This window comes from Cervus elaphus, chromosome 10 (genome assembly GCF_910594005.1).
Source record: "Cervus elaphus chromosome 10, mCerEla1.1, whole genome shotgun sequence".
NCBI classification, from domain to species: domain Eukaryota; kingdom Metazoa; phylum Chordata; class Mammalia; order Artiodactyla; family Cervidae; genus Cervus; species Cervus elaphus.
The window spans coordinates 16,694,860-16,709,223 of NC_057824.1; the positions used below are offsets into that span (position 1 = coordinate 16,694,860).

The 14,364-nt window shown below is 40.1% G+C and overlaps 1 protein-coding gene across 1 annotated transcript in view; it reads left to right on the top strand.

Moving 5' to 3' along the window:
• The window catches only part of LOC122702301 (ATP-binding cassette sub-family A member 17-like), an 86,689-nt gene that overhangs the window by 47,939 nt on the left and 24,386 nt on the right, over positions 1–14,364 (top strand). Inside the window, exons 17-18 of the mRNA XM_043915980.1 lie at positions 9,468–9,630; positions 13,830–14,133. Of these exons, the coding sequence (XP_043771915.1) occupies positions 9,468–9,630; positions 13,830–14,133 (467 nt within the window). The remainder of the gene's footprint in view (positions 1–9,467; positions 9,631–13,829; positions 14,134–14,364) is intronic.

A 14,364-nucleotide genomic window follows, 5' to 3' on the forward strand; every position in this document is an offset into this window, starting at 1 on the left:
TTAAGTTTAGCACATATTTACCCTTTGCATTGTTCTTACACTCTTAAGCATCATTCACCCTTAAGCTTCCATCTCGGGATATTTTCTTTCTGCCCAAACAATATCTATGTCCTTTAGTGCAAATTTTCTGATCTGATGAAGTCTCCGAGTTTTTGTTTGCCTGAAAATATATTTTTGGCCTCCATTTTTAAAAGAATTTTCCCTTGATACAGAATTTTACATTGTCAGGGATTGTTTTTAATACTTCTACAATGTAATTCTAATTTCTTCTTCTTAAAACAGATTTGTTGGGGTATAATTTACATACTGTAGCATTAACCAGTAATTCATACCATATAGTTTTATAGCTTTTAGTAAATTTATGGTGGGACCATAAGCCGACACCGTAAGCCAATATTAGAACATTTTCATCACCTGGAAAGATCTTTCATGTTCATTTGCAAATATTCCAAATATTCCTTGTTCCCATTTCTAGTCCAAAGAAACCACTAGTCTACTTTCTGTCTTTATATATTTACCTATTTTGGACATTTCATAAGAATGGAATCATTTGGATTCATATGTAGAAAAATCATACAGTGTGTACTTTATGTCTGGCTTCTTTCATGTAGAATAATTTTTGGAGGTTCATTCATGTTGTAGCATGTATAATAAATACTTTAGTTTTTTATTGCTGAATAGTTCTCCATTATATGAATAGATCATTTTTGCTTATTCCTTCCATTCTATTGTCTTCTGACTTCCATTATGTCCACTGGGATGTCAGCTGCTAGTATTATTGTTATTCTTCTAATGCAGTCTGTCCTTTACCTCTGGCTGCTTTTAATATTATTTTTTCTTTGTCTTAGGTTTTCAACATTTTTACAGTGATGTGCATTTGTGTGGTTTTCTTTGTGTTCCTCTCCTTAGGATTTTTACCGCTTTTCACATTGTGGTTTGCTGGTATTGGTCAGTTTTGGAAAATTCTCAACCAATCTCTCTTCTGATCCATCCTCTCTTTCCACTCTTACTGAGACAGCTACTTACATACGATTTTTTCCTTTCAGGTGTCTCCTGTCTGTTATACTCCTTTTTTGGCTTGTATTGATTATCTATTGCTGCTAGCAAATTACTCTGAAACTTCGCAGCCTTGAAACAACAAACATTTGTCACCTCACAGTTTCTGTGGGTCAGGAGCCCAGGAGCAAGTAGTTAGCAGGTTCTGGCTCAGATCTCCTTTGAGGTGGTTGGAAATGGCAACACACTCCAATATACTTACCTGGAAAATCCCATGGACAGAGGAGCCTGGTGGGCTACAGTCCACGAGGTCGCAAAGAGTAGGACACGACTGAGCGTCGGAGCATGAGCATGTAGTCAAGTCTCCAGCCGGGGCTGCAGTCTCTAAAGGCTCACCTGAGGGAGAGTCACTTTCATGTTCACTCCTGTTGTTGTTGGCTGGCCTCAGTTGCTCATGATGCCTCCCGCCAGGGTGCTGGCGTGACCTTGTCATATGGCAGCTAGTATCCCCCACAGCGAGTGATCAGAGAGAGATGACCAGATGGAAACCATGTTCACTTTGTCACCTAATCTTGGAAGTGTCATTTTATCACTTTTGCTATATTCTGTTTACTAAAGTTAGTCACTAGGTCCAGCTCACAGTAAAGGGGAGAATATTAGCACAAGTAACAAAAGGAAAAATAAACAAGTAGAACTACATAAAAATAAAGTTTCTGCACAGCAAAAGAAATGATCAACAAAATGCAAAGGCAACCTGCTGAATGGGAGAAAGTATTTGCAGACACATATATGATAAGGGGTTAGTATCTAAAATATTTAAAGAATTCATACAATTCAGTAGCAAAAAAAATCCAATTTTTAATTAGGCAGAGGGCCTGAATAGACTTTTTTCCAAAGAAAATATTCAGATGGCCAAAAGATATATGAAAATGTGTTCAGCATCACTAATCATTCAATTCAGTTCAGTTCAGTCGCTCAGTTGTGTCCTACTCTTTGCGAGCCCATGAATCGCAGCACGCCAGGCTTCCCTGTCCATCACCAACTCCCGGAGTTTACTCAAACTCATGTCCATCGAGTCGGTGATGCCATCCAGCTATCTCATCCTCTGTCGTCCCCTTCTCCTCCTGCCCCCAATCCCTCCCAGCATCAGGGTCTTTTCCAATGAGTCAACTCTTTGCATGAGGTGGCCAAAGTATGGGAGTTTCAGCTTCAGCATCAGTACTTCCAGTGAACACCCAGGACTGATCTCCTTTAACATGGACTGGTTGGATCTCCTTGTAGTCCAAGGGACTCTCAGGAGTCTTCTCCAACACCACAGTTCAAAAGCATTAATTTTTAGGGAAATGCAAATCACATTGAACCACAGTAAGCTATCACTTCACACCCATTGAAATGGTAGAGAGACAGGAGATGACAAGTGTTGGCAAGAATATGGAGAAAAGAGAACCCTTGTATTCTGTTGGTGAGAATGTAAATTGATATACAACCACTATAAAAAGCAATATTGAAATTTCATCAAAAAAATTAAAAATAGAACTATCATATGATCTGGTTCTACTTTACGGGTATATATCTAAAGAAAGTGGACTCATTGCCTCAAAGAGATATCTGTCCCAGCATGTTTGTTTCAGCATTATGAAATAATGCTGAAGTTGTGCAAACAACCTAAGTGTCCATCAGCAGGTGAATGGATAAAGAAGATGTGATTGATACACACACACACACACACACACACACACACACACACTGTTTGTCCATAAAAATTTTTTTTAAAAGAGCAATCATGCCATTTGCAACAACATGGATGGGCCTTGAGGAGATTATGCTCAATGAAATGTCAGACACAGAAATACAAGCACTGTGTGATCTCACTTATATGTGGAATATAAAAAAATTCACAGAAACAACAGATTTGTGGTTGCCAGAGGTTGGAGAGAGGCTTCCTTGATAGTTTAGTTGGTAAAGAATCTAAAAAAAAAAAAAAAAAAGAATCTGCCTGCAATGCAGGAAACCCCAGTTTGATTCCTGGGTGGGGAAGATCTGGAGAAGGGATAGACTACCCACTCCAGTATTCTTGGGCTTCCCTTGTGGCTCCGCTGGTATAGAATTCCCCTACAATGTGGGAGACCTGGGTTCCATCCCTGGGTTGGGAAGATTGCCTGGAGAAGGGAAAGGCTACCCACTCCAGTATTCTGGCCTGGAGAATTCCATGGACTGTATAGTCTATGGGGTCGAAAAGAGTGAATACAACTGAGCAACTTTCACTTTCACTTTCTTCAGAGGTTGGAGGCAGGAGTGTGGTAATTGGGTGAAGGTGATCAAAAGTTCTAACCTGCCAATCACATGGTTTTGGTTCCCCTGGCAACCAGACTCCATCTTGTGGTGCTTTCCAAAGTCACCACAACAAAGGACACTCTTACGGCTCTCTTCACTTAGAAATTTGCAGGAGTTTTAGGAGCTCTGTTCTGGAACCAGGACAAAGAACAAATCTATATTTCTTATAAATAACAATAATCACAGAGGGAAATAATAAAAACTATTTCCTCATGATTTGGTTATATTTTACTATTATCAGTGTTATTGAGGTTATTTTTACGTCTACTTACACTGTGTAATGGAAGCATTATGTTGACAATTTGAGATCAATACTGGTGAGAGTGTTTACAACATGAAATTGGTAAACACTATAAATTGGAGTTTATTTCTTTGTTGACTGTCTATATTTAGAAAGTAATGACTTGTCAGGGAATGTTTGACGGGAGGATTCCTACGTGCTGTCTCACATGAGTCCTTTGTCCCTCTTCAAGTGGAACAGCACGCTGCTCCCAGGGACTAATACCTATCAATAAATTTCAATTTGAAAATGCATTACAAACTTCCACCGATTTTCAAATAGCCTTTCTAGAATATTTTGGAGAAATTTCATTCCATTATCCATCTAGCAAGTTATGGAATTTTTTCAAAAATACTGAATTTATTATTTCCCACATTGTCAGCTCACAGCCTATACCACAAGCTGAAGTTTTTTATATAGATGGAACTAAAAATGCCAAAGCCTCATTCTGGTCTCTCAAAGAATATAAAGTCTTTTACTCTAAGTTCCATTCTGCTCAACAAAATGAATTATACGCTCTTATTCAAGTTATTTCCCTACACCCTTACCCCATTAATATATTTCTGATTCTTTATATTCAGTTTTTGTATTAAGGAATATAGAAACCTCTATTATAAATTCCAATCAACCTATTATTCAACAACTTTTTTCAGAATTACAATCCATTATTAGAAGCCGCACTTCTCCCATTTATATTACACATATTTGAGCGCATTCTTCCCTTCCTGGTCTTATGGTAATGAACAGGCTGATAAACTTGTTTCTTTTGCTACTCCGGAAGAACAACATGCTTTGTTGCACAACAATGCTGGTTCCCTACACCAACTATGGAAAATCCCATACCGCCAGGCTAAAGAAATTATTAATAATTGCTCTACTTGTAAACCCCTACATCTTCGACCCATTGCACAAGGTGCTAATCCTCGGGGATTACAACCTAATGAACTATGGCAAATGGATGTAACTCATTGTCCTGAACTTTCTCCATCTTCCTTCCTACATGTCTGTATCGACACCAATTCTTCTTTTATATGGGCCACACCTCTTCGCAGTGAAGCTACACATCACGTTATAACTCACTTACTAGCCTGCTTTGCTATAATGGGAACTCCTAGCTCTATTAAAACAGACAATGGCCCTGCCTACACTTCAGGATATCTCAAACAATTTTTACAATCCTTTTCTATTAAACATGTTACCAGCATTCCTTATAATCCACAAGCACAAGGCATAGTGGAACGAGCACATCACACACTAAAATTACAAAGAAATTAAAAAGAGGAAAATACATAGGAACATTGCTGTCTTCCTCATCTAAAACAGATTTTACTAAATTCCAACATAAGATATTTTCTAAACCTACAACTATTGTTTTTTTTTGTTTTGTTTTGTTTTTCAACTATTGTTAATATGGCTTTATTTGTTTTAAATTTTTTAAACTTACCACAAGGAGATATCTTGACTAGAGCAGAAAAACATTTCGAAGAATTGAAAGATTCTTCTTCTCCTCTGCCCATTTGGTACCAAGACGGGTTAAATAAACAATGGAAACCTGGGAAATTAATTTTACAGGGAAAGGGGTAGGCTTGTATTTCCCCAGATGGATCCAATGCGCTCACATGGCTTCCTCTTCGGAAGATCCGAGCCAGGGCAGCCCCCAGCCTTCAAGATAAAGAAGAAACAGCAAAAACCCCAGGAAGAAGAAATTCCAATACGGGCCATGACAGCTCTAAAAATCTCTAGAAAGCGCCACTCTCGGGGGCATCAACCTTATGATCTCCCCTCATGGGGACAAATAAAAACACTCACTAATCAAGCTGAAAATCTGGTTTCTCAACAGGGAATGCCTCGGAATCCTGAAAATGTTTTCGTTGCTTTGCTTGCTCTGCTTGCTTGCGCCTCCCCCGCTCAAGCTGAATCAGTAAATCACACTTACTGGGCTTACATACCTAACCCCACTTTACTTCAGGTAGTAGACTGGATGGAGAGAGGACCAATCGTATTAACTAATGACTCCACACATATGCCTTCTCCCTGGAGCTTTAAAGGGCCCTCACACCCTGAAGAAGAAGGGAAACTAATTAATATCTCTTTAGGTTATGAAGTCCTTCCTTTATGTATGGACCCAGCAGAACTATGTATAAACGTTAGTCGACAAACTTGGGCTTTCGTCCTGTCTCCAGAAGAGGATTTTCGGACACTACTTGGATTATTTACTGCCCTTTCTTTGTCAGTGAACCATGTTTATACTACTGAAACTTTAGGGAAAGAACAAAGAACAACATGCCAAGCGTTTACTAATAAGAACTTTAAAAATATTCCTGTTCAATGGGACAAATGTCAGGCTAAATCAGGGAAATTAATACTTTTAGCCAATCATACGATTGTTGATTGGGGACCCCACGGTATGTTGTTATCTAACTGCTCAGATGATATTAACAGTACTGTATGTGATTACATTACCCAAGTGGCATGGAAGGTTACCAATACTACAGTGGAGCATCACCATGACAAAGGACTTCTTGGATGGCATGACAGTGGAATGGCCCCCCCTCGTCCTCGAATCGTCGTCGATAAACAGACTGGGCCTGAACAATGGGATATCTGGAAGCTTGCTGCAAGCACTGAGGAACTTGGGACTTGGACCGGACATTTCACAAGGACCAATCATAGCCATAGCAATTATTTCTTTCGCTATAATCAATCATATTTTATACAAGCCTGTGTTCCATTTCCTTTTGTTATAGCTATAGGAAACTTACAATTCAATAAGACTATACGTTCTGTAACTTGCATAAATTGCAGATTATATACTTGTCTTAACTCCTCTATTTCCTTAAGATATGATTCTCTTTTAATTCTTTGATCTCGACGTAGTCTATGGTTACCAATAAATCTCCAACGGCCCTGGGAAGAAGGTCCCATGGCTGGACTTGCTTCCCGGTTGCTTACTAAATTGCTCCGGCGATCTAAACGATTTATTGGATGGCTGATTTTTAGTATTTTGGGATTAATAGCCATTTGCACCACTGCTGCTGTCACTGGTGTTGCTTTACAAACCTCTATTCAGACACATAATTTTATTCAAAATTGGACTAAAGATGCCCATACTATATGGGCCACTCAGACTCAGATAGATAAGGGAATTCAAGAAGAAATACAGGAACTGAAAACAGCCATTGAATGGGTTGGAGATCAATTAACAGATGTACAAAAACAGGTGATGCTAAAATGTGACTGGAATTCTACTCAATTTCGTGTTACTCCTGTTCATTTTAATAATAGTGCCTACAACTGGGAACAAATCAAGTTTCATTTACAAAACATACATGATAATGCCTCTCTGAATGTACAATTATTACAAAAAGAAATATTTGAAACCTTTTCTAATAATCTGCCCTCTTCCATTGATATGGAAACTTTAGCTAAACAATTAGCTGATCAATTATCTGGGCTAGACCCACGTGGATGGTTTCAAAGTCTTACTCATAGCATTGGATCTGGAACCATAATTTTGGTGATTGTCTTAACAATTATATTTGTTGTCTACCGTTGCCTTCATGCAAAGATTGTCAAAACTAAACAAGCTTTGATGGTCAGAACTCTTCTTACAAATATTATAAATAAATAAGGGGGAATTGTCAGGGAATGTTTGACAGGAGGATTCCTACGTGCTGTCTCTCATGAGTCCTTTGTCCCTCTTCAAGCGGAACAGCATGCTGCTCCCAGGGACTGAGGTCATTGTGTGAGGTAAGCATGAGTCTCCTTTAGTAAACATTCTCCTTAGGACAAAACAGCTTAGTCTCCTTCCCCTTTCTTGAGATAGGGATTGTCTCCTGACCTTGTGACTAACATTAGCCCTTGTTTCCTTGGTAACGTTTGCTGTACATTTGGTTTTCTGATCTCTATCATTCCCGAAAGAAGTTTCTTGTACTGCAGCCTATATATACTCATAGAAAAATCATTAAAGCACCTTTGCTTCATCAGAGCTTGGGTCCCCGGGTCTTTTTTGTCTCTCTCTCTCTCTTTCTCTCTCTCTCTCTCTCTCTCCTTTTCTGGCTGACTCTCTGGAGCGTGGAGACCCGTCGTGTTCACTTTTCTGCCCGGGCTTCTAAGACCCCCTCGAGAGGGCGCCTGGTGCCTTTGTGAGCGATGCAAGTCCTGTATCTAGGACTTTATTGGTCCTCTGCGTAAACCAAGGGACATCAGCCTCTTTCTCTCTTTCACTTTCTTATCGTCGACTCCGTACCACCAGGTTCCGGTCCGTTAAAGGACCCCGACAATGACTGATAAAATGTTAATAGTGTGAATTAAGCTTCAAAGTATGTCCTATCTGAAGCAATTTCATTAACAATAGAATTTGAGGAAATACTCTTCGATATTTTTAAAATGTGTTATTTAGTCCAATAAAAATGTCACCTCATGGGTGGATGAGTAAAGTTTTGACATGACATCTTTGCTGTTTCAGTTTTGTCTTAATCATTAATGCTAATTAAAACGTCAACCAGTGTTCTTGTCCAGACTACACTTAGAGAACCACACACCACTGCCGCCTCCTCACTGCCACATACGGGCACTCTCCTGTGAGTGGGCCAGACCCTCTGGCCCCAGTCCAGCCTTCAGACAGCTGTAGCCCGGCCAAGAGCTGGACTGTATCCGCAGGAGAGATCTTGAGGCAGAACCACACAGCTGAGCCACCCCCAAATTCCCGACCCACTGGGACTGTGTGAGATTGTAAATGCTTACTGTTGTTTTAAGATGCTAAGTTTTGGGATAATCTGTGTCACGGCAATAAATAACAGTTAATTTACTGTCCTTTGCAGAACTGTACTGGAGGGAAAATGAACCAGTTTATTGAATTATTTTCTTGTGACAAATTCCCAGCAATGGAATAACTGGCTCAAAGACTATGAGTAAAAGTATGTTTTTTTACCTCATACTTTGCTGAATTTTACCCCGAGCAGGGGTTCGGCAAACTTTTCTAAAGGGTCAGATAGTATATACTTCAGGCTGTGTAGGCTTGGTCGCATAATCGAGGGTATTGTGTCGTTGTTATTCAGTTACTGAGTCGTGTGTGACTCTTTGCAGCCCCATGAACTGCAGCACGCCAGGCTTCCCTGTCCTTCACTATCTCCCGGAGTTTGCTCAAACTCATGTCCATTGAGTTGGTGATGCCATCCAGCCATTTCATCCTCTGCTGCCCACTTCTCCTTTTGCCTTCAGTCTTTCCCAGCATCAGGGTCTTTTCCAGTGAGTCAGCTCTTTGCATCAGGTGGCCAAAGTATTACAGCTTTGGTAAATACTTTAGGCTGTGTAGGACTGGTCACGTAACAAGGGTATTATGCAGACACTTAATTAACCATGTAGACACTTAATTAATAGTTTACAAGTGTGAAATCCTTTCTGAGCTTGTGCCATACCAAAACAAACCTTGGGCTGGATTTGGATCTCTGGCCATAGTTTACAAACCCCAGACCTGGAGGGTCAGAAGTGCCGCGTTTTATAATTTATGGTTTTGCTCATAAAGTACATATTAAGTGATATTATATTTTTGTTTTAATTTGTGTGTGGGATCTTTTAAGGAAAATAATGAAATCTATTCAAGCTAGTGTTGCCTCAGTTATTTGGAGAAGCCATTGGTCAGTTAATTCAGTTGTTAGTTCCTTTTTAAGCCCTTTCTAGCCAGTATACACTTGCCAACAGTATGTAATCATGGTGTGCCTTTTTTTCTCCTCATTGTTTGTGTCCTAACTTATTTTTTTCGTATCTTACATGACTTTCATTCTTTAAATCCAAAAAAAATGGAATGTGTTGTGATTTTGAGAATTCTCATTTCTGTGTTTTTGGTTTGGTTTAGGGTTAATAAACTGATGGATTCCAACATAGACTTGCAGATCATAAAGCTTCCTTCCTTCCATTCTCATCCACTCGTGAGCAGAGTTCCTGTCAACAGGATTAGACGTCTTCATTCAAGGATTTTCTCAATACCATCCGGCCTACCCATCCATCCTAACACTGGGGTGAGCAGATACATCAAATGCAAGAAGCAGGTTTCTGTTCCATTCCTGGAATCATGATATTATTCTGTCAAGACATGAATGTCAACCTTTAATAGGGGCTTAAGAAAAACTGCAGATTTTAGACATAAAAGATTGGCTCTGCTGGATTTCAGGAATACCGTGCTCCAGTTGAAAGTCAGAATGCTGGTGTTTTCTGACCAGGAAAGGAAGTATCAGAAAAGCTCATAGAAAGGGCGTGGCCATTTCTTTCACTAGGAAAAAGAAAGAGTAAAAGCAGTAAGTCGAGCTTCCCTGGTGGCTCCTTGGTGAAGAGCCCATCTGCCAGCACAGGAGAACAGGTTCAATCCCTGACCTGGGAAGATCCCCACATGCTGTGGAGAGACTAAGTCTGAGCGCCCCGACTACTGAGCCTGCGCTCTAGAGCTCAGAGGCCACAACTACTGAAGCTCCAGTGCCCTAGAGCCCATGCTTGGCAACAAGGGAGGCCACTGCAGTGGGAAACCCGTGTACCACAGCTGGAGAAGGGCCCCAGCTCTCCTCAACTGGAGAATGGCCCACACAGCAGCAAAGACCCAGCACAGCCAAAAATAAATAGATAAGCATTAAAAAAAAAAAGAAATCAGGAGAGTTAGCTTTTTAAAAAAGCATTAAATCTACTGTCCAAAAAGCATATTTAACCTTTCTTTTTAGTCTTTCACTATGAAACAAATCATGCATGGTACCACCTGAAGTTAAAAATTCTTAAGATTTTTTTTTTATGTGTACCATTTTTTAAATTCCTTACTGAATTTGCTTCTGTTTTCTATTTTGGTATTTTGGACACGAGGCATGTGGGATCTTAGCTCCCTCACCAGGGTTTGAACCCGCACTCCTTGCATTGGAAGGTGAAGTTTTAATCACTGGACCACCAGGGAAATCCTTAATTTAAAAAAAAATTCTTATGAAATATATGGACAACCTGTATTTCATGCAGATTTTAATACTTAAAAAAGAACGTTGATATACATTTTATATAGTCGTCTTGATTTAGCTATCTATATGGTTTACTACAAAATAATGAGGTTGGTTTTCATGGATTGAATGCATGCATGCTCAATCACTTAGTCGTGTCCAACTCTTTTGTGACCTCTTGGACTGGAGCCCACCAGGCTTCTCTGTCCATGGAATTTCCCAAGCAAGAATACTGAAGTGGATTGCCATTTCCTCCTCCAGGGGGTCTTCCTGACCCAGAGATCAAACCTGTGTCTCCTGCATTAGCAGGCAGGTTCTTTTCCACTGAGCCACCAGGGAGCCCTTTCATGGGTTAGTGAAGATGACTCACTGTTTCATAGTCTTAAATCACCTGTTCAAGGGGAAGCTGCCATCCACAGAGCCCCCAGTCTTGGAGGTTATCTAGACCCAGTGCCTGTCCTACACAGGAGGCTCTTCTCCAACCCCAGGAAGGATCTATCCAGCCTCTATTTGGCCAAGCTTTGCTTTTAGAAACAACTCCAGAACCTTCCCAGGAAGTATTTCTCAGAGCACCACCTCCGGCAGGGTGATAGTGATGCCTTTTGGTGAATGCTTGAGAGGAAGTAGCCTCAAATCCAAATGTGGGAGACATGGTGGGTACTTCGAAGAGGTTTTCTGGGGTGTTTTGGTATTTGGGAAACCTGAGGCTTGAAGGCCCCAGCCCACCCAGCTAGCGCAGCGCCAGTGAAAGAGAAGCTGATGGGAGCCTGTGGCACTGACCTCCACAGCCGCCACCTCTGGGCCCAAGGCTGGATCTTGAGATCTCAGTGCACATGACTGCATGCTTTGATTTTCACTGTTGAAGCCCAGGGACCTCGCTATGTGTGGCCTGCATCCTTACACAGGTGCATCTGTGGTACGCATTACTAGAAGTGGAATCTCTAGCTTAAAGACTGTGTGGCTGTCAAGAAATCAAAGAGGACACAAATAGATGGAGAAATATACTGTGTTCATGGATTGGAAAAATCAATATTGTGAAAATGACTATACTACCCAAAACAATCTATAGATTCAATGCAATCCCTATCAAGCTACCAACGGTATTTTTCACAGAACTAGAACAAATAATTTCACAATTTGTGTGGAAATACAAAAAACCTCAAATAGCCAAAGAAATCTTAAGAAAGAAGAATGGAACTGGAGGAATCAACCTGCCTGACTTCAGGCTCTACTACAAAGCTACAGTCATCAAGACAGTATGGTACTGGCACAAAGACAGACATATAGATCAATGGAACAGAATAGAAAGCCCAGAGATGAATCCACGCACCTATGGACACCTTATCTTCGACAAAGGAGGCAAGGATATACAATGGAAAAAAGACAACCTCTTTAACAAGTGATGCTGGGAAAACTGGTCAACCACTTGTAAAAGAATGAAACTAGAACACTTTCTAACACCATACACAAAAATAAACTCAAAATGGATTAAAGATCTAAATGTAAGACCAGAAACTATAAAACTCCTAGAGGAGAACATAGGCAAAACACTCTCCGACATGAAACACAGCAGGATCCTCTATGACCCACCTCCCAGAATATTGGAAATAAAAGCAAAAATAAGCAAATGGGACCTAATAAAGTTAAAAGCTTCTGCACAACAAAGGAAACTATAAGCAAGGTGAAAAGACAGCATTCAGATTGGGAGAAAATAATAGCAAACGAAGCAACTGACAAAGAATTAATCTAAAAACTATACAAACAATTCCTGCAGCTCAATTCCAGAAAAATAAATGACCCAATCAAAAAATGGGCCAAAGAGCTAAACAGACATTTCTCCAAAGAAGACATACAGATGGCTAACAAACATGTGAAAAGATGTTTAACATCACTCATTATCAGAGAAATGCAAATCAAAACCACAAAGAGGTACTATTACACGCCAGTCAGGATGGCTGCTATCCAAAAGTCTACAAGCAGTAAATGCTGGAGAGTGTGGAGAAAAGGGAATCCTCTAACACTGTTGGTGGGAATGCAAACTAGTACAGTCGCTATGGAGAACAGTGTGGAGATTCCTTAAAAAACTGGAAATAGAACTGCCATATGACCCAGCAATCCCACTCCTGGGCATACACACTGAGGAAACCAGATCTGAAAGAGACACGTGCACCCCAGTGTTCATCTCAGCACTGTTTATAATTGCCAGGACATGGAAGCAACCTAGATGCCCATCAGCAGATGAATGGATAAAGAAGCTGTGGTACATATACACAATGGAATATTACTCAGTCATTAAAAAGAATTCATTTGAATCAGTTCTAATGAGATGGATGAAACTGGAGCCCATTATACAGAGTGAAGTAAGCCAGAAAGATATAGTATATCTTTATATACTATATATAGTATATATACTATAGTATATATACTATATATATAGTATATATATATATAGTATATATAGTATAGTAATGCATATATATGGAATTTTAAAAGATGGTAACGATAACCCTATATGCTAAACAGAAAAAGAGACACAGATGTACAGAACAGACTTTTTGTGGGAGAAGGCGAGGGTGGGATGTTTTGAGAGAATAGCATTGAAACAAGTATACTATCAAGGGTGAAACAGACCACCAGCCCAGGTTGGATACATGAGACAAGTGCTCAGGGCTGGTGCACTGGGAAGACCCAGAGGGTTGGGATGGGGAGGGAGGCGGGAGGCAGGATCGGAATGGGGAACACATGTAAATCCATGGCTGATTCATGTCAATGTATGACAGAAACCACTACAATATTGTAAAGTAGTTAGCCTCCAACTAATAAAAATAAATGAAAAAAAAAAAAAAAGACTGTGTCGCTGTCAAATTTATTCATTCAGCTCATTTGTTTTCTAAAAAAGTAATATCAAATTAAAATGCCAGCAAGCAATGGCATTTCCTTCCCCCTATATCCTCATCAACATAAAATTTTTGCCAATCTGACAAGTAAAAAACAATGTATCATGTTTACGTTTGATGTCTGTTTAGACTTCTCTTTCAAACTCTTTCCAATCTGTGCCTTCTTTTTCTGCCATTAAATGTTAATCTAATAATTAAGTCAAAGAACTTTAATTTGAAGCAATTTTTGACACAATCAAAATGTTAGACATAATATGAGAGAATACAGTTGAACATGAGCCACTTCACTGCCTGCCAGCTCCTACCTAACATGTGACCATGTTAATAATATGTCCTTTTTTTAAATTGTAGTTCAGCCTTCTCTGCCAACAGTTCTATGCCATGTTCTTGAAAAGGGCTACCTATTCTTGGCGCAACTGGATGATGATGCTGTCAATACAGATCCTGGTGCCTCTGGTCATTCTTAGTATCAGCCTCTCATTCCTCAACTTCGATATAAGCATGGACAACAGCCCATTGGAGCTGACCCTAAAAGTATATGGTCAAACTATTGTTCCATTCTACATTTCTCCGAACTCCAGGCTGGGTCCACAGTTTGTAGAACGTTTGACAGATGTGCTTGTGGCTGAGGGCCAGATTCCTCGGGAGCTGCAAAGTAAGTACCAGACCCAGGAAAACGGGGCAGGAAGCAGGCCCATTGCTCCCTGCAGTGAAGCCATGTGCTTCCACACTACATGATGCTCTCTGAAGTCAGAATATGTGGCTAGAAGCCTCAGAAAGAAATCTTTAAAAAGTAACAGGAAAGGGAAAGTTCCTAGAAATGGGACCAAGTTGTGTCTTTCTAGGGACTAAAGCATGTCCAAAAATGAAACAAATTTTCTGTTAT